The 20,111-nt window shown below is 49.9% G+C and overlaps 1 protein-coding gene across 1 annotated transcript; it reads left to right on the top strand.

Annotated features, from left to right (window-relative positions):
* Positions 1-586: 586 nt before the first annotated feature.
* On the top strand, positions 587-19,945 carry LOC128136627 (electroneutral sodium bicarbonate exchanger 1-like). The gene is made up of 12 exons (XM_052776551.1): positions 587-630; positions 2,065-2,572; positions 13,033-13,194; positions 13,907-14,020; positions 14,359-14,520; positions 15,132-15,383; positions 16,191-16,259; positions 16,802-16,975; positions 17,075-17,212; positions 17,696-17,796; positions 18,317-18,421; positions 18,692-19,945. The coding sequence occupies exons 1-11, from the start codon at positions 587-589 to the stop codon at positions 18,402-18,404; spliced, it is 1,812 nt and encodes a 603-aa protein (XP_052632511.1). The 3' UTR covers positions 18,405-18,421; positions 18,692-19,945.
* Positions 19,946-20,111: the final 166 nt, after the last annotated feature.

The following is a 20,111-nucleotide window of genomic DNA, read 5'->3' as shown; positions in this document are numbered from 1 at the left end:
ACACCTTAAAGGGGGAATTAAGTTCTGAAGAAATTAGTGGTGTTGTTGCTTGGAATTAGAGGGTAGGGAAGGCAAGCAGGTGGGATCCCTGTCTAGGGAAGGGGCCATTGACAAGGCGATTGGGAAAAAGACACGAGCCCTCAGCCTCTGGAGGGGACTTCCGTCAGGCGTGAAGGAAAAATACCCCTTCAAGGAAGATGTTACGTGTCACCCGGGCAAGTGGACCACCATGGAGAAAGGTATCCAGTACCTGAGGGAATTAGCCGTGCTGGAGGTGATTTATAATGATCCGGATAACAAGCAGTCACCCACAGATCCAGATGCAGTGCAATGCACACAACCCATGTGGCGGAAGTTTCTACGACGTGCACCAGCGTCATATGCCAACTCATTGGCAGTGATGTCCCGGAAAGAAGGCGAGGGACAAACAGTGGATGAAGTGGCTGGTTAACTCTGGCAATACCAAGGAAGTCTCTCTTCCTCCCGAGGGGCCCGGGTCTCGGCTGTAGAGGAACTGTCCCGGGAGTTCCAGCAATTCAAAGAGGCTATGTCCTTCTCCCCGCCTGTATGGGCCCGCGTCGCAGCTATGAGGAGTAAGCGTTCCTCTGCTCGCGAGAGAGGAGATAGAAGGTACATGCCATGGTGTACCCTGTGGTTTTACCTGCGTGACCATGAAGAGGACATGAGGAAGTGGGATGGAAAACCTACCTCGACCCTAGATGCCCAGGTACGCGAGCTGCGAGGAAAAGCAATCAGAAAAGAGCATTCCTCCTGGAAAAACGCCGCTCCAGTTTCCAGCGGGCAGCTCCCCAGGCAGAGTAGAAGGGCTGAGCTCATTTCTGATCCAGGCATTTCCTGAGAGGCAGGAGGAGTCCAGATGCTCCCGAGCAGCACCAAAGTGGTGCAAGCGCTTGTCTGAGCCGGGTTCCCCAGGCAGGGCTGCCGTCAGAAGCCGGTGAGCACTGACTGCCTCCTGGTTCAACAAAGAGGAACTCCTCATTTTAATGGAAAGGATGTACTTTACAGGGCAAAGGGAAATGCTGACTGTCCTGCCCCCCACGTTCTGTGTTTAGGTTTTTATTTAGTTCCTTAGGAGCCTCTTCTTTTACACCAAAATCCGTTTTTGTGTTTGGCACAAGAGAACGAACAGGGACATTGTTTTTCTTACAAACGTCGCTGTTAGGCTTTTGTGGGAGAAAAAGTGCCTTCTGTTTTGATCATCGCTCGGCTAGGTCACTGACCATCGGAGCTTGTCGGTTGTGTGTGTCTGAGAAGTAAAAGGTGGCTGCCAGACAGGCTCCCGACAGCTATCTATGAGGGTGTTTCCTCCCCCAAACCCCAGAAGAGCCTAATGCTGCTGCTGTTGCATTTCTGTGGCCCTCCAGGTATCCCACTGTGTGCGTAGGGGAGGGATGAAAAAATCTCTGGGAATCTTTGCGTGAAGGGTGCCTAGACCAAGAAAAGGCAAACCTGCTGACATCATCACAATTTGGGAGAGAAAGGGCTGAGCTACCAGGGCCACTGCCAGCATACTGTCATTAGGCACCAGAGTTAACGTTGACTCGAGAGGCCTGGGCAGAGCCCGACCCCCCTGAAAGCAGCTGCAAGACCTGCCACGAGGTACAGGCCAACTCCTCTGATGCTTCGGGCTCACGCTGGAACCCAAAGCGCTCCAAGCCCCAAAATGCAGCTGCCTCTGCAGCGCAGCAGCAGCAGCAGCCAGTGCAGAGCAGCGCGGGGAGCTGGAGCAGAGGGAGGGGGCGCCCGGGCCGGGCTCGGCTCATCTCGGCTCGGCTTGGCTCCGTTCGGCTCCGCTCGTTTCGGCTGGGCTCGGCTCCGCTCGTTTCGGTTCGGCTCGTCTCGTTTGGGCTCGGCTCCCCTCGGCTCATGTCGTTTCGGCTGCGCTCGCCTCCCCTCGGCTCGGTTCGGCTCATCTCGTTTGGGCTCGGCTGGGCTCGGCTCCGCTCCGGCCGCAGCCGCGGCCCGGCCCCGCCTGAGGCAAGGGCGGGCGGCGGGCGCGGCGGGGCCGGTGGCCGTGGCGGGGGCTCCTCCCCGTGCGTGGAGCGGTGGGCTGCCCGGCGGTCGCCAGCGCCGGGGCTGCCCGGGGGCCTCGCAGGCCGGCAGCGGGGCTGAGGCGGCGGCGGCGGCGGTGGCGGCATCTCCCCTCGCGGCAGGCCGGGGCGCCGGGTCCCGGCCTTCCCCCCGCAGGCCCGGCCAGCCCCGGCCCCTCCCTGCCGCCCCCGGGGCTGCGGGGGCAGCAGGGGACTGCCTGCCGCTGGTGGCTGTCCGGCGGAGGCCGGCGGGCACCGCGGAGACGTGCGGCTGTGGAGAGAAAGGAGTTTCTGCCGGCTGTCCCCGCAGGGAGCCGCAGCCGCCGGGGGTGTCCCTCACAGCCCGGCGTCGGTGGCGGGCTGCGACACAGTCCTGCCCGGGCGTTCTTGGCAGCCCCCGGGGCAAGAGGCCTGTCAGGCTTCAGGGAGGTCGGCAGCGGCATTTCCAGAGCAGTCCCGTCCCGTTGGCTCTCCTGCTTCCTTCCCCGGGCTGGGAGAAAGGAGGACGTCCTCGAAAGCAGGTCCCTGTCGGTTGCCTGAAACCGGGTTTCTTCCTGCAGGCAGGCTTGTGTACGCACTTAAAATCTGGCAGGTGAGCACGTTGAAGCTACAGCCTGCAGTTTGGTGACTGCAGGTAGCAGTGAGTTCATAGGAGACCCTGAATTCAGACGGTGGGGGCTGCTCTTTTCCTGCCTTCTTTCACCGAGCGTGAAAGCGGTCCCTTCCAAGTGGCTGCTGCCCTTGGACAGGCTGAGCATCGGCCTGAGAGAGTAACGGGAGCTGTAAAAAGTGCTCCTGTTTCACTGCTGTGGGTGGATTTCGTGCTTCAGTGGGAAAAGAGGCTGGCTTTACTGGCGGTATTTTGAAATTTTGTTTAAAGCGTTCACCTGAGAAGCTCTAGAGCCTTTGTAGTGGTTTAAGCCCAGCCGGCAGCTAAGCCCCGCACGGCTGCTCGCTCGCTGCCCTGCAGTGGGAGGAGGGAGAGAATCGGAAGGGTGAATCAACTCGCAGGTTGGGATAAAGGCGGTTTAATCAGTCAAGCAAAAGCTGTGCATGCGAGCAAAGCAAAATCAGGAATTCGTTCAGTGCTTCTCGTTGTCTGGCAGGTGTTTAATCTGCAGGAAAGCAGGGCTCCAGCACACCTAACGGTTACTTGGGCATGTCCCCCCTTCCTTCCTTTTCCCCCAGTTATATTGCTGAGCGTGACATCCTATGGTCTGGAATATCCCTTGGGTCAGTTGGGGTCAGCCATCCCAGCCTCGTGCCCCCCCAGGTTCTTGTGCACCCCCAGCCGACTCCCTGGTGGGGCGGTGTGAGGAGCAGAAAAGGCCTTGATGCTGTGTAAGCACTGCTTTCAGCACAAATCCAAAACGTAGCCCCGTGCAAGCTACTGTGGGGAAAATTAACTCTCTCCCAGTCAAAACCAGCACAGCCATGGAGCTCTGGACTCAAAGTATGTACTTATTTCTTGGGCTGTCTGCTGTTAGCAGTGTGCCTTTCGCTGGCCTGGCAATCTGGCGCTCAAGTGTGGATGTGGAAAGAGTCTTTGGAAACTCTCCCTGGCAGTAGTTGTTTGTTGTGCTCTTGGGATTTTTTCTCTCTCAAGGTTCCCCTTGCGCTGCCACTCCTCTTTCGATGTGTTTGTGACAAACCTGTCCTGTTGCTTTGAAACAAGAGCGTGCCTCTGCTGCAGGCAGAGGGGCTGAGCAGGACTTTTAGGATAACTGCTGCTCTCAGTTTCTAGAAGGCACTGTAGTGGCAAGCCTGAGAAACAAGAGTGAAGGGAGAGTGTTTTAGTCTGTGGTACTGCTGGCATGCAAGGCAGAGAAAGGAAAGCGGCCTTTGGGTGTGCAGGGGACACTGAATAGGAGGGTTGTGGGAGGTACCAGTTGTGTGGTAAGCCTCAAATGGGAAGTTTGAGTTAGCAGCCAGCAAAGTAACTAAAGCACAGGGTGCTGAGCAGTCTGGTCAGCTGGGAAAGATGTAAAACAAGTGAAGAGGATGGTCCTTTAGAAGTGAAACAGAGACTTTCCCTGAGGGTATTGCCCTGGAGGAATCTGCTTGTGTCTGCTAGTCAGGCAGACAGAGATGATGGGCAAGTGCTTTTGTGAGTGGGCAAAACCTTGACCAGCTCACTCGAGGAGCTCTGGAGCTTTTAGTTTGAGAGGGGACTTGGAATCCCGGAGGCTGCGATCTGTAACAATTCCAGAAGTTTGAGCTGCTCTGAAAAAGGAGCTGGAGCTGCTTAGGTTTAAGGGTTGTATTTTTAAGCAGGTGCTTATAGATTGGGTCCTGCTGAAGGAGTGTTCTGTAGGGCTCAAACTTGGTCTGAAACTTTATGAGTTGTTGCTATCTCAGCTTCTGATAAAAAATTAATAATGATAGTATTCATAAGTATTAATAAAAAAGCAGTGGCTCAGCATAATCTGGCTCCCTGTGTACATTGTTCCAAGGCTGTGATCGTCATCAGACAGCAGTTCAAGGTTGATGCCCTCAGAGGCTTTTGGAAAGTGTTCTAAACTGTTGAGGTTAAGTCTCTTTTCAGGTGGTGGCACCCATGCAGAAACTAGGACTGAGATCCTTTTGAGCCAGGAAGTATCCCTGCGTCAGAGAAACAGAACAGCGTCGTGGCATCCCGAAACCCCTGTTTTCATGCCAGTGAGGTTGCAGCAGGGCTAAAATGCCATAGGCAACGACTCAAGCCTCTGCCTAGAGAGGGGTTTTAGGAGTGTGAGTGAATTTGCTTTTGCAATGAGATGTGCACAGGCATTGCCAGGGCCTGGGTTTACTCTGGAAGTGACTGTTGTTAGCTGCAGAAGAATTGAAGAGGCTGTGCTATGAACACCACGCCAATTAGGCTGTCTCCAGACCTGAAGCTACATTAAATCTCGTGCCACACTAGTCTCCTTTTTCCTTTGGAAGAGTGGGCTGGGTCTTTGAAATTCTGCCGCATGACTTTATTTTGGGATGAATTGAAATGCAGTTGTTTCTTTAGCTTTGTTTATTAGCATTCTGCTGGAATAGTGTCAGATCCAGGAGGGTTAACCTTCCTCCTTGTTTTGTTCTCTGTGTTGATTTTGGAGAGGAAGGTGTGTTGTCTGTCTTGTGGTGTCGTGTGGTGTTCAGAAGATGCTTGAAATGTTGCTCTTGTCTGAGACCAAGCTCCTTCCCTCAGCGTAATCCCTTTGGACGGCACTGCCAGTAGTGTGCGTACATTTCTGAACAGCCTGCAGGTGTTTGATCTCCTGATGGTAGAGAGAGCACTGCATTTGTTTGAGTTTGGCAGCCTGTCATCGCCCCTTGCTTTCTTCCATTCTTTCCACCCTCTTCTCCTCGTCGCCGCTTCAGCGTCCCTTCCTGAATCGTACTTTTGTGTCCCTGCTGATTCATGAAGACTTCATGACTACAGCATATGTCTTGGGTGGGTGATATCTGTCCTTCTGCTGTGGTGCGCTGTGTAATTCCTTTCATTAACTTGTTCCATGTTAAGCAAGGAGAGGGCCTTTCTGAAGAGGAAGGAAAGTTCTCATCTCTGACCGAGTTCTGGCTGGGGCCCCTGAATGTGGAGGATATGAGAATGGCTGCCTGCCAGACCATATACCAGAGAATACTCGCATGCCGTAATTCCTTACACTCCACTGTATTTCCTTATTTCCAAGTGACATTTGTGCAACATTTGTTTACTTCTTCATGGGTTCAGATTTCCTTTGAGACCTTCTCTCTCCCTGTGCATTTTATTGTTGGCCAATACCTAGCAGCAAACAACTTTTGAGAAGCTGGCTTACAAAAGATGTAGTTAATAGTTGGGAACGCAGTTTGATGCAGGCAGTACACAACTCCCAGCATCACAGGGCCTAGCTCCAATGCTGTGAAGGCCCGTTCCTCTGCAGGTTTGCACTGTGGAGGGGATTAAGAGACACGTCCTGCCGGTTCCTTCTTTTAGTCCCTTGAGCAGAATGGCATTGGGATAGGCTGGAAGAGAGAGGTGCTGGTTTGAGGGCACCTTGTCAAAAACCCCAGTCCTAAAGGTTAGTGAGGATCAACTGAAAAGATCTGATCTCTCATCCTTTGTATCCTCAGACGCACAAAATACAAAAGGGCAGAAAATTGAAAAGAAACAGTCGTTGTGGAAGAATGGATGTTTTTTAAGAACAATAAATTGGGAATTCATTTGCCTGCTAAGTATTTTCTCTGTGCAATGGGAATGATGTTTTGTTGTTGTTTAAACTCTTACAAGGAATGTAGCTCTGTTGCTTTTTGGTTGGGGTGGGACTAACTCTCTCTGTTTGTTTCACAGCGCTCCGGATCTCGACACCACTGAAAGTGCTGTCAAGGAGTTAGAGGTAGGAGATGAAGCAGGTCCACGGGACCTTAGCTGAATGTTAGGCTGAGCAAATCTTTTGTTTGTTATGGGACGGAGGACGCTTTGTCAAATGCAGTATTTCAAGTGTGAGTAATGGGGAACTTCTCTGGAGAGTACGAGGGTGAAAAAAATGGCGTAAACAAAAAATGTCATCAACAGGCAGCATTAGCGTAAGCGAGTAATGCTTTTATCAGAAATACTTCAAAGAAGCTACTGACTGTTGAAATTGGACAAATGAAAACTCCTATTTGTTGAGCTAGTTGCACGCCGTGCCTTTCTGTTTCCTGTTCAGATTCGTTCTGCTGTAGCACTTTCCCGTGGTTTCGCTCTCAGCCCCAGACCTGACCGCTGCTTTGAACTTCTCAGGCTTGACTAGCTGTCAGACCCTTCTAGTTTTTCAGGAGCTGTGGCAGTACTGGTGAGCTAGCTTGACAGCGGCTAATCTAATGCTCAATTTCACATGCTTTCCTCATAGCTGTGGAGCTGCGGGAGCCAGTGGATGTTCTTTTAATGACGCCATTACTTTGTGGCCAAGCTTGGTGACAGCTGATGAGTTCTGTTGTTGTCGTCTTCTTCCTGAGACAGTAGAAAGCCCCTGCCATTCCCGAGGAAATGAGACCGATATACTGCCTGCTTAAAAATGATCCTGTTACTTAAGTTTAAATAAATCTTCAGAGTACAGTAGTAGCATTGTAAATATTATTGAAGAAAATGTGCTGATTTTAACTGATACAGAAAATTATTGGTTAATTTTTTTTTCTTTTTCAATTTTGAAAATACTGAAAGGTATTACTAGAAAAAGTTTCCCATTTATAAAGCAGGAGTTTGTTGGGGCTGAATTACAGTTCCTTTGTAACTGAATTGGGTCAATATTCAGAAAAAGGGGAATAAGTTTATTTTTGAAACAGGTCAATACCGCATGTGTTGTGCTGGCAAGGAGGAGGCTTCTTAAATTTAAAAGCACACCTCCAGTTTCCATGGTAATGCTTGTGTGTTAATTGAGGGTTAAGACATTGATTCACTTCAATTTCTGTGAATCTGTTAGGGCAGTGTGCTCTAAGGTGATGGGAGGGAGCGGTGGCAAGAAGGGGAGGAGGAAAAGCAAAATATCTGGAACCCGCTCTTCCATGATTCCTGCAAACTGTAATGTTAATTTTTTCCCAAGCCTGAAAACTGTACTTGACAGTGGAATTGTGGCTATCTTGTTAATATTCTTCCTTCCTTTCTTGTTTTGGCCTCTCCAAGAAGCGATTCGAGTAATCCTTGGAAATCTTGATGATTTACATCCATTTTCTACAGATGACTTCACTATCTTTCTGTGTATGCTTTCTTTCCTACTTGTAAAAGAAAAGATCCAATGACTTGTATCTGTTGGGCATTGCTTAATTTGACATTCCTGCCTAGTAGTGCGCAGATGTTTAGCTGGAGTATGACTCCTTTGAGCTTTGCAGTTTTACATTAGCTGAAGATCCTCCTCAGTTGTTGCCTTCACCAGAGAACCAATGTATGTAAAAAGAACGTTTTGCAGTGTTTTCAGATGAACACCCCTGCGTTCCAAATGTGATTTAGCCAGAGAAAACGAATGTGTATATATAAAGTCCCAGGAAGCCCATGTAATGCAATTGCAAGGAAAGCTAGTGCGTTGTTTCAAAAGGTTAATAAAACGTAAAGCACCCCTTACAGGTGCAGCAGCGTTGGCCTACTGGTAGAGAAGACCGCAGTAGTTTTCTTGTAAGGTACATTAGGATTAAATATTGTAGTTGCTGTAGCGTAAAGGGTTAAGAAGAAGTTACTCTCCTGAGGCTGTTGTTGAAGAGAAAAGTAAGTTAGTTGAAGGAGAAGCCTTTTCAGTCCTAAGGTGTGTCAGTTTGTGAATCAGATCAGGCCCTTTGGCATCACCTCCCGTGATTCCGAGTGCCCAGGAGCAATGAACACCCACGTGTTTCCGCCTCCAAGGCATTCCCTTCCAGTCTCGGCAGACTGCGTTATTGCCACCCCTGGTACTAGCAGGCAAGAACGAGATCATCCTCTTTCTCTGTCAGAAGCTGGTATGTATGAGAGCAACTTATTCCTGTTAGTGCCAGGAAGAGAAAGTAGCCCAGAGCATCGTCAGACAGGAGGCACCCAAACAAACGAAGCCTCGTTGTTGGTTTGCTTCACTAAAGCGCAGCCAGTTTTGCCTGCCTGCTTGAGGAGGGTTTGATTCACGAGCTTGTATTTCTGGAACTGGGAAGTCCATCCAGCTGCTCAGCCAGCACCGGGCCCTGAGGAGAACTGCAAGCTCAGAGGCCTGGCGTGATGAGTTGTCCTGCAATCTGTGTGTCGGGCTCCTCGCTGTAGCATACCTCTTAGTTAATCACCAGCTGTGGGAGTCCTTGAAGCCAAACTCAAACGAACAATTTCATCCCTTAAAGGAACTGATTGTGTCAGCGTTTCATCTAGGCAAATCTTGGGCTCCATCTCCAGTCCTCAGGATGTTAGTTTCTGCTAGCAAGTGGAGTAAAAGCATTCATGTTACCTGTTTCTTCCCGAGATCAGAGGCGTGTAAGGAGACTGCTGCCTGGCGTCACCCATTCTTGCATGCATGAGCTCCTAGGTGTGCGAACTGCACCCCCAGGAAGGAATGTCTGTAACTGTGGCGTTTGTCATGTCAATTATCTTTTGTCCTCCCATTTTGAACTGTGAAGTGAATGTAATGACGCTACTCCTGTGAATCCTAGTCCTTTCTCAGTTTTAAAAATAATTTTTAAAAGAATTACTTTTTAGTTAGGAAAGCTGATGAGGTTTTATTCCCAGGGTTGGGAGAGCCTGGCATGTTGTTTCTTGCGGGAAGATGTCAGGACTGAAGCCAGATACAGTTAAGGAAACACAATGCTATTAATACAAGCGACTGATGGGAGAGTGTCACCTGGATGAGTGTTTCTTGTAATGTGTTACTAGTGTTTTTTCAGAAAGTTCATACGGACAGATTGTAGGTGCTCCCTTCTGCATATACGTTCAGTGTGGTATGACGTTTGAAGCTTTACAAGAGGACTCCTGCTCCTTTGAAATGTTGGTGCTATGTTCTTAAGTCTTATCGTTGTTCTCGGATTTGAGTAAATGGGAGAGAGTATCGAAGATGAGATTCAAACATGAGAATGTCTACTTTGTTCCTTATCCCTACATTTGCACTATGTATCTAGAACTCAGCTCTTTTCAGCAAAACATATCTTGTGGTAAGTCACTATGGTTATGTTTGGATAATGTCTGGAAACATCTACGATCTATGTCTTGCTTTTCCCTTTCCCTTCCTCTACTGTGTTTTTGAATTAGAGGGAGCAAAACTGCGTGCGGTATGGCTGTACCATAGATTTGAAGTAGAGCATAGCAGTGTGTTCTCTTTTGTCCTATATTGCTTTTTGAAAATGTCTGGAATTTGTCTTTGCCTTTTCACCCACTGCTGACTCTTCAGCTAGTATTTTTATGAAGCAATGCCCAGTGCCTCCCAACCTTCATTCTTGAATGTCAGTAGCTAGGCTGGAGCCAGCACATATATATATGGAACAAGTGTTTTTCTTCCTTGTGCTCGACTATATTTGTTGACATTGAACTTCACACTCTTTGTTTCTATTTTCCTAAAGAAAGAATGCATTTGTTTTTCTAAATAATGATAGTAATAATGGTACTAATGTCTTTTGTATAATTAGCAACTGTTGTCACCTCCCTAGTGTCTCATTTTGCAGGTTTTCTATGAATTCCCTGACCAGCCTCAGGCCCCAGCTGCGACCTCTGTGGGACTCTGCATTGAACCTGCTCTGTTGTGAAAACTGAGTGTTTTTTCTTACTGTTTCCTGTTCTGATTATTGGTCCCTGGGAAAGGCTGCTGCTGGTCTTTCTTGTGAGCGCTTAGTAGATATTCTGGTCTCCTTTATCAAATGGACAAGTAGTCCAAAGCAATTGTCCCCATCCCCCTGGCATGTGTTATTCACAGCCAGGAATTCTGAAAGAGCTGTATTTGCAGTTCTTCAGTTTCAAGATATCATATGCAAGTCCAGCATTGTTTCTAAGTCGTTTATCTTGTTCTCAGGAAGTGAGGTGCAATGCAAAACTGTACTTTAAAGTTGGTTAAAGAAAGTCCAGTCACCAAATATTCACCAGATTTTATAATACCTCTGTTACAGGTAAAGAAGTAAACAAGGGCAGGGATGAGCTTGTAAGTTGCGTGTGTGGTTTTGTTTTGTGTGTTGGGTTTTTTTTTTTGAAAAGTGATATTCCAAGTAGTCTGGAGAAGCAGAATATATATCTAGGCAATGCTATAGTTGTCCTGTTTCAGGGTGTCAGTCAGGCAGTGTAAGGTGGGAGTGAATTCTCACCTAGAACCATCCAAGTTGAGGGAAACCTTCCTGTCAATTCCAGCAGACTTTGAATGAAGTCCTGCCTGAGGACGCGAGAGCCGTGCTGGCTTCAGTTAAATGTGTTTTTGGCAAGTCTGAGCTGAGGTGTCAAATGGTTTCTTCACTGTGAGAGTCTGTATGAGGTCAATATTGCCGAATAATTAAGTAGTTTCCTAAGTGCCGTATGTGTCGAAAACAACAAAGTTAAGCTTCTTTGGGAAGTTGTTGTTTAGTGAGAGCTCAGGGTGGGTTTGTTTTCAATACAGGTAAGTGTCTGAAGACGGAGTGAATTAGTGAAGGTGTCCTGTCCAAATTCCCCCAGAGAAAATCCCGCTCTCTCTGCTAGCATTACGTTCCTAGGCCCTCCTCAAAAACTGGAGCAAATAGGATGTCCTGGGAAGCAGTAGTTCTTGTTTAAAACTGTTGAGCATAATTCTCTGGATGGCCTCTCAGTGCTTACCTTCTGTTTGAATAAGGCAGCTAATCTTTTATTCCTGAGTCATTTTTTGGTTTTTTTGTTGTATAAGCCTGGACAATGTTGTGAAATACGGATGTATATTAAGTCTCACTTTTGTTCTAAAATAGAAAAGTCAAAATCAAATTTTATCAATACCAAGTTTGCAATGTTTTGAAGGTCAAGAGAAGAAAAGAAGTGTCAGAAAGTGCTGCAGTGGAAGAAACGGTGAAGAGGAGAAGAGTGGAAGTTGGAGCGGAGGCCTCATGCCCACAGTCGGGTATGGGCAGGTCAGTTGACTACAAAATAGTCTTCCGGGGCACATATCAATGTTTTTGATGTCTCTTGCACCTTCCTCATATTTCATTCCTGTGTAGCCCTTTGGCCCATTTGTCTTCTTCCTTCTCTTCCATAGGTGACAGAATCTAAGCAGCATTGCCCACGTTTGGAGAAAAGTTCTCCTGTGCTTTCAGGCTTCCATGCCATTAACTAGAGCTCTTCCCGTCTAACTCCTTTGTGTTAACGTTACCTGCAGAATCACAGCGGGATGAGAACTGGGCAGCTCGACAAAGCGGTGCACTGGCTTGCACAGCTGAGGCAGGGATGACAAGGGAGGAACTGGGAACAGTTTTCTAGCTGCCTCCCAGCCTGTTCCTCTGAGTCGGCTGATGACTGCTGCCTCTTGGCTTGAGGCAGAGATCTCTGTCTGTGGCTTTCACAGAAGCATTGAGGTTTTGGGGACCTTTGATATCATCGAGTCCAACGCCTCCTGCTCAAGCAGGGTCACCCAGAGCAGGTTGCCCAGGACGTGTCCCCTCAGGTTTTGAGTGGACTCCAAGGGTGGAGACACCACAACTTCTGTGGGCAACCGATTGCAGTGCTTGACCACAGTTGCAGTCAGAAAGTTTTTTCTTGTGTTCAGCTTTAATTTCATGTTTTGCGGTTTGTGCCCTTTGCCTCTTGTCCTGCCAGAAGGCGCTGCTGAGGAGAGCCCGGCTCCCTCTTCTTCATTCCCTCCCATCAGGTGTACATTGGTAAGAGCCCCCTGAGCCTTCTCCAGGCTGAACGGTCCCAGCTCTCCCAGCCTTTCCGCATATGAAGAGTGTTCCAGTCCCTTCATCATCTTTGTGGCCCTTTGCTGGGCTCACCCCAGTGAGTCCCAGTCTTGTCCTGGGGAGTCCGGTCTGGACGGAGCACACAGGCTGGCCTCAGCAGCCCTGAGCAGAGGGGAAATGCCCCCCCCAGGCCTTGCTTTCTCATTCAGTGCTGTCTGTAGGTACATGCATAAATTTGCATGTCTGAGCAGCCTCTCAGGCTGTTGTTGCTGGAAGCAGAGCCCGGGCCTAGGACGGCAGGCTCTTATGGTGGCCTTCATCCCCTCTTGGCCAGGTTCTGCGAGCCCTCCCCTGGGAAGGGACGATCTGTCTCTTCTCCTCCTTTCCTACCATGGTTGTCTTTAGCCCTCCTTCCCTGTTCCCTCTCTCTCTATCCCCAAGAGTTTCCAGTGTTTCCCTCCCCTCTGGTGTCTTCTTTAGCCACGATTGCTCGAATGGCAGGCAGAGGATGTACCGAGGGTGTGTGGTATGGTGTCCCCTCACATCTCATTTCTCCGCTGTGTAGTTCGAGGTGTCACTTGTTCAGCTGCTGCTGCTCATTAAATACAAATCTCCATTGGCAGGAGCAGTTACAGGGTCGTGGATCTTGGACCAAGATCCTCCAAACCCCCTAGCTGTGCGAGGTTTCCGTGCCGCCCGTGCACTGCCTTTGTGTCCTGACGCTCTGTTTCTCCAGGAATGTCGGTATTTGCATGGGGAGTTTCAAGGACCTGCCTGTGGACGCGACGGCCCCTACACGCCTGACGTGTTCTTCTGGTGCTGCATCCTCTTCTTCGCCACCTTTGCCCTGTCAAGCTTCTTGAAGAAGTTTAAAACCAGCCGCTACTTTCCAACCAGAGTAGGTAGAAGATGGTGGCCAGCGTCCATCTCCACACTCGTTTCCCAAAATGGCTTTCCTGGAGTACTAAGCAGTATTTGCCACCCCTTGGTCAAGCTGGGAAACGTTGGCCTTGCAGGCCAAGCTCTCCAAGAGCTTGGATGTCCCGCACTCATTTCCATGAGTGCAAGATCATCGTAGCATTTCCCACCTGCCTCGCGACCTGCCCCAGACTGATGGTTTTTGGGTTTAATTTTTTTTTTCCCCTCAGGTAGTAGGAAGTCAGGTTTCCCAAAGTTTTGGGGTTTGGGGTTGTGGTTTATTTTTTTTTCCCCTACCTTCTGTGCATTATGCGCTCGAGCGGAAAGTAGATTCAAATGAGCAGCTTCCTTTTGAGGAATGAAGGATGCCTCAGTGCCTTGTTGCCACTGTAGCTGTGAGTGTAGTTGTAGTGGCAGACATCTGTTTTCTTATTTTTAATATTATTATTATTTTTAGGTTTTGACTTAAACCAACCCTTGTCCGCCTAAATAACTTTTTTTTATTGTCTGACACCAGATCTCACAGGGACAAACACAGCAACAGTATCTAAGCAAGGGATTAGGCTGCATGTGCTCAGAGGGGTGGTGGGATTTGGTTAACCAGCCGTAACGTTGTGGATGTCTGCAACTCTTGCATCTCTAGTTATGGCCCTGTTTGCCATGCCCCTCTCACCTCTGGTTTCTTGCCCCAGGTACGGTCCACAGTGAGCGACTTTGCTGTTTTCCTCACCATCGTCATCATGGTGCTCCTTGACTTCGTGGTTGGGATCCCATCGCCGAAGCTCCACGTCCCCCACGCGTTCAAGGTAATGGGGTGTTTCGGCACGTGAGGGTGCCACAAGGTGATGCCGGGGCAGGGCAAGGCTGAGTCTGGAGGAGATGCTGGTGGTGTGACCCTCTCCTCTTCCACCTCCAAGTGCCTTGCTTCCTTCTGGAAACGAGAAGATGGCCCCCAAACTAGATACCTAGAGGAGAAGTATCTAGAGGTGCTTGCAAAGAGGACACTGGCACTGCTGAAGCCCACGGGAGAGGGTGACATGAAGGCAGGGCTGGGAGGTGCTCTGACACAGGGACGGAGGGGAAAATGAAAGCCAGCGAAGTGCCTGGGCTGGGAGACGATGCTGATGTGTGGGCTTTGTTGCAGCCTACCAGAGACGACCGTGGGTGGTTCATCAACCCCATAGGACCCAACCCTTGGTGGACGGTGTTGGCTGCGCTCATCCCAGCTCTGCTCTGCACCATCTTGATATTCATGGACCAGCAGATCAGTGCCGTTATTGTGAACAGGAAGGAGCACAAGCTGAAGGTAAGGGGCTGCAAGAGATGACCCCAGCCCCAGCCCCTTCTGGGCTGCAGGTCTGGGGAGAAGCTCTTAATCCCAATGCTTTCTGAAGGCATTGGTCTGGGACATTGCGTGGCAGGATGCTCTCCTGGCTTAATGATGATGCAGGGAGCAAGTGACAGGGCAGTTCAGATGAGCAACCTTTTGGAGGAGCAAATTAATCTTGGAGCAATATAGAAGCGCGCTTTTGTTTTAAAATGGCAGCAGCAGCTGCGGGGAATGAATTGTTTTGATGCGCTGCCAGGGGTAACTCAGAGTCACACCTTCCTTGCAAGTGGTAGAATTTTCTTTGTGAGTGAAAAAAAATGGTTTGGTGGTTTTGGGTTGGGTGTTTTTTTTTTTTTTTGGAGAAGTATGTATCGCACAAGCTCCCCATATCCATTGTGTCTGAACTCCTGCCAGATTGTCATGCCAGGTGCTTGTGCAAAGCCTGCATACACCCTTAGTTGTTTCCATTTCTTGTTTTAAATTCTGAAGAAGTTGCCTTGTGCTCGAGCAGGGTTTGAGTCTGACTTGCGACGTTGTCCTTGCTCTTGTGCTATGGGATGCTCTGTTTCTTGTTTTCCTGCCTGCAGAAAGGATGCGGGTACCACCTGGACCTTTTCGTGGTGGCCGTGATGCTCGGGGTGTGCTCTGTGATGGGGCTGCCCTGGTTTGTGGCTGCGACCGTGCTGTCCATCACCCACGTGAATAGGCTCAAAGTAGAGTCTGACTGCTCAGCTCCAGGAGAACAACCCAAGTTTCTGGGGATACGAGAGCAGAGAGTCACCGGCTTGCTGATCTTTGTGCTCATGGGCTGCTCCGTCTTCTTCACTTCCGTGTTAAAGGTGAGAGGAAAATGCAACCCACCCAACAACCACGAGCTTGTTGGAGGTTACAGAAAAACAGTCCCCTCTCTGCAGGCCTGAGGAGTTAGTTGTGGAGCGGAGGAGGAGGTGATCCCAACCCTTGGGGCTTGACCCACGGTGGGAACCAGCCTCGGTTACGCTTTGCAGCCCTTCAGGCCCCCGTTTGGTGTGCTGGAGGCGAGCGAGCAACGCAACTGCTTTAATTTTGGGGTGTCTTTCAGGCCCACCCATGTTTATGGGTTACAGTTGAGCGTATTCAGACCAGCACATCTGCTCTCTTTCAAACAGGCAGCCCTTTACTGGTTGCAATTTGCTCCCCAAATGCCCCGCAACAGCCGTTCCCAGGAGCTAAACACACTCAAGTCATCCCCGTGGGCTTCCTTCCATGTTTGTCCCACAAAGTAATCTCGTCTCTAGGCTAAAAGGAGGCATGTGGCCTTTGCCTGTTGCCCCAAGAACAGGCAGAAGTGGTTTTCTACCACCACAGAATGCGGCATAGGGTAGCACGGGTGAAATGGCCTATTTTCCTCCAACCTTTCTGGAAAATAGGATTATTCTGATGAGAGGTAACTCCAAAGTTCAGCCTAAAGCAGAGCCTTAGCTCACTCGTGCGCACAAAATCTTTAATGGTTAAAATCTGACCCATCTCTAACCCTGAATGGAAACTGGAAAGCTTCAAGCAATTTTAGGCAGTGCCTTTGGAAGAGGGTGGTAATACTGAAAATGCAACACAGAAAAAGAAACGATTGCATTCTTTTTTCTTTTTTTTTTTTCTTTTTCCCCCAGTTTATACCAATGCCTGTGCTTTATGGCGTCTTTCTCTACATGGGTGTGTCGTCGCTCAGAGGAATTCAGGTATGGACTCTTTTACAGCGTGCAGCATGTCGGCTCCCTGGTATTTTGTCTCCGTAGCAGCAGGGAAGTAAGCAGTGGCATGGGAGAAACTTCTCCCAGAGCAAGCAATGAAACTCTTTTGTGTAAGAAAAAGATCGGTGGAGGCACAGGAGGTATATAGGGCTGGGAGGACCAGGCAAGTTCAGCGCGCTCTGTTTCAGGGTTTAGGGCAGGTCAGTGTTTGGTTACGTGAAAGCGGGGGAATTCAGTGCAAAGGGAAGGCAGTTTCTGCCACTGGTGGAAATCCTCGCTGGGGGATTCAGTGGGCCAAGAAATGCTAATAATGGAATGAGGTGGAATAGTTGCCGTTTGGTGGGCAGCTCTCAGGGGCAAGCCGGTTGATAGATGGAGCGAAGGGAAAATGGGTGCTGCTCCCAGGAGGAACGTGGTGGGATCCAGGATTTCTGACGGCAAGCGAGATGCTGCAAACTGCCTCCCCGTCTCGAGGGGGCCAGAAACTTGCCGCAGTCCCAAGGTGGCAAGCTTTCCCTTTTATTTTGCAGTTCTTTGATCGCTTGAAGCTGTTTTGGATGCCGGCGAAACACCAGCCGGATTTCATCTACCTGCGGCACGTGCCCTTGCGAAAGGTGCATTTCTTCACGGCGATCCAGCTGATCTGCCTCGTCCTGCTCTGGACCATCAAGGTGTCCCGTGCCGCCATCATCTTTCCCCTGATGGTAAGAGCTGCTGCCGCTCGGCAGCGGGGTGTTTGCAGCGTTGGAGTGAGAGGTAGCATCGTCTCTGAGCTCACCGCACCTTCCCTCTGATTCGTGAAGGTTTTGGCTCTCGTCTTTGTCCGGAAAGCGATGGATTTCTGCTTCTCAAAGCGAGAGCTCAGCTTTCTGGATGACCTTATGCCAGAAAGGAAGAAGAAGTTGGACGATGGCAGAAATGAAGCCGGAGAAGAAGGAGAGGTAAGGCTTGCTGGGTCCTCGGGGCTGGACATCTCCCTCGGGCTGTGAGACTGCCTGTTTCTGTTACAGCTTGTCTGGAAACGTTGGGGGAAGATCAGCACTCGATCGAAATAGATCCCAATAGCCTGGATCCCACGTTGTAACCTTTGTTTCCTCCATTAGCAGTGAGCTGAACACTTGAATACAGGTGTAATTTTTAAAACGAGTCGTTTTTCACAAAGGTCATTATCGTTATTATTATTATTATTAGATGGTGATGCTGCTGCTGCTGCTGCTGGCAAGATTTGCTCATAATGGTGTTTTGAACACACAATCCCCCTGCCCCGAAATCTTTGGAGTGAACGGTTTTTACCCTGCTGCACTAATACCTATAGCTGCCAAGGGGCAGAAGGGGAGGGCAGACTGCTAAGTTTGTGCTGGGCCTTCAGCTTATCTCCACTTTGACCAAAGACAGAGAACATGATTTGTCCCTTTTTATGTCAGGAGTCCCAGAAGGCGCTGGAAGCTGCTGCTGCTGCAAGTTCAGTTCAGCTGAGCGTGGGGAAGACCAGTGACTTGGATATCGCAAAGCAACGCAGTGACAGGTAAAGCCCCACGGAGCGCCAGGACCCCCGGCAAGATTAGCTTGAAGGGGTTTGGCACAGTTTTCTCCACTTGCCTCTTTGTGGGGCATCCCACAGAAACCAGCAGGCAGCTTGGTGGGAAAACCAAATTTGGGGGCAGGGCTGCAGGAGGTGATCGCAGGGCTCTGACCCCAAGCAGAGTGGCTGCAGCGCTCGCGTTTGACCCCCAAACCTTGCATCATCAGTGCCTTTACGGTAGCTGGAGATCCTCGTACTTAAACATGAGGAATTGCAGGCGTGATCTGTAGCAGCAGTGGCTTAGGAACCCAGACCGGGGCTAAACCCCAGCAAGAGCCTTTGCACAGAGCTGTTGCTCTGCAGCTCCCCGGCTTGCCTCCCAAAACTCCTCATCCAGCAAAACCTCCCACGCTTATGCGGAGCTTTGACTCTCGGGGCCCCGCTGTTCCTCTTGCTGATGCTAATGCCCTTGGTGGCATCAGTTCCCATAATCACGGATTGCTATGTAAAATATTTATTGCAGGACTGATCCTTCTGAGATTATTATCCTGGATGAAATGTCACAAACGCCCGTATGGAAGGCTCTCACTTTGAAGACAGAAACCCTTTGAATCCAGGGAGGAAAAAGGTAAAGGATTGCACATGAACGTGACCGTGCTCCTCTGCAAGCGACGGCGCACGCCTACGCTTTTCCCGTGCTTTGGCCGGCAAGGCTGAGCAAACGGCCTGTCCCTGGGAACAGGCAGTGAGGACCGTGGCATGCAAACCAGCTCCTCTCTGCTGGGGTGGTCCCCCGAACAGGGCGGAATCAGCAGCAGCTGGCAGGTCTTCCACTGATGATGCTCTGCCTCTTTTTCTCTTCCCTTCGCCCTTCCCCACTCCCGCTTTTCACATTTAGGAATCTTGACTTTGAAGGAGAGGAGTGAGAGCGTGACTCGGGGATATGCCAACGCAGACAGAGGGAGAAGGCGCTTTGTTTCAGTTGGAGGATTCCCATTAAAGCCATGCAGATGTTTTCAGTTATCCTTGGTGTGCTTCAGGCATTCAGTATCCCTAAACCAGCAAGCTGAGGTGAACGTCACAGTCAATGGGAGTTCGGTGGTGCTAAGTCTGTGTGCGTACGTGCGTGTGGGGGTGTGGGTTTGCAGTGGTAGAGGGACTGCTACCGCTTTATCCTTCAGTGCTCTTCTTTTAATACCTAATTCCTCCTCTTTTTTTTTTTTCTTTTTTCCAAATGTAAACTGGGAATGTCCAAAATCATCTTCTGTTATATTTGATGCCTTCTCCACTTTCTTCTTCATCACGACCAGGTTTTTGGTCTGGTTTGGGGTCCTGGCTTTAATTCGCTCTTATGTCTCTTACTGGTACGAGAGGGATGCCCTCTGTGGCAGGGCAGCATAGAGAGCGTCCGAGCAGCTGGCCTAAGGTGAAAGAAAAGCATTTGCTCCCTGCGCTCCAGTTTTACCTCTCTTGGTTGGTTTGGATTTTTTTTTTTTCGCTTTGGCTCTGCCATCAGCCTGGGAGCTGCAAAATGCAGAACTGCCACCTTCTTGTCCCCTGGCTGTAAACTGCATCTAAGGGAGCACTTCAGGTATTTGATTTTGAATACACCGTAGGGTCACAGGAGCGGCCAGATGAGACCTGGGGCTCTGTGTCCCTGGGCTGCCCCCTCTGTCGTTCCTCCACTTTCCTTCTGTATTGGGTCTGGCTGAGTTGGAGTTCCTTTACCCCCTAGCAGCCCTCGTAGTGCTGTGCTCTGTACTGGTAGCTAGAAAGCTGTTGATAACCCAGCAGTGTTTTGGCCATGGCTGAGCAGTGCTGGCACAGCATCAAGGCCGTCTCTCTAACATTCCCCCCCTCCCCAGTAGGCTGGGGGTGGGCAAGATCTTGGGAGGCGGCGTAGCCAGGAAGAAGGCATACAGGCAGCAAGAAGAGGCATATAGGTAGCAAGTAAATCTGAGGTCCCTTCAGATGCTGGGAACCCTGCCTTCATGCAGCATTGGGCAGACCCCAGGTGGATTTTCCCTTGGCACACTGTACAGATCCTGCCTGTGGAGAAGTTCCTCCTTTTTGGTCATTCACGGTGTTATACAACTTTTCTTAGAAGAAAACAACTCTATTCATGAAGGATGTTCACACGCGGACTTCTTGCTGCGCTTCAGATAACGGCAGGGCCGCGCAGGCGGCGTAATCGCTGGTACCAAGCAGGAGCTGCCTGGAGGCTCCTCTGTTACAGTCAACCAGCTCCGTTTATCCTGCGGCCAAGGGACACGTGTAGGGACGCAGCCTGAAGGCCATGCTGTGCGTACAGCGCAGCA

The sequence above is a fragment of the Harpia harpyja genome, chromosome Z (assembly GCF_026419915.1).
Source record: "Harpia harpyja isolate bHarHar1 chromosome Z, bHarHar1 primary haplotype, whole genome shotgun sequence".
Taxonomy (NCBI): domain Eukaryota; kingdom Metazoa; phylum Chordata; class Aves; order Accipitriformes; family Accipitridae; genus Harpia; species Harpia harpyja.
Note: the sequence above shows the minus strand (reverse complement) of the source record. Positions and strands in the feature narration are given on the sequence as shown.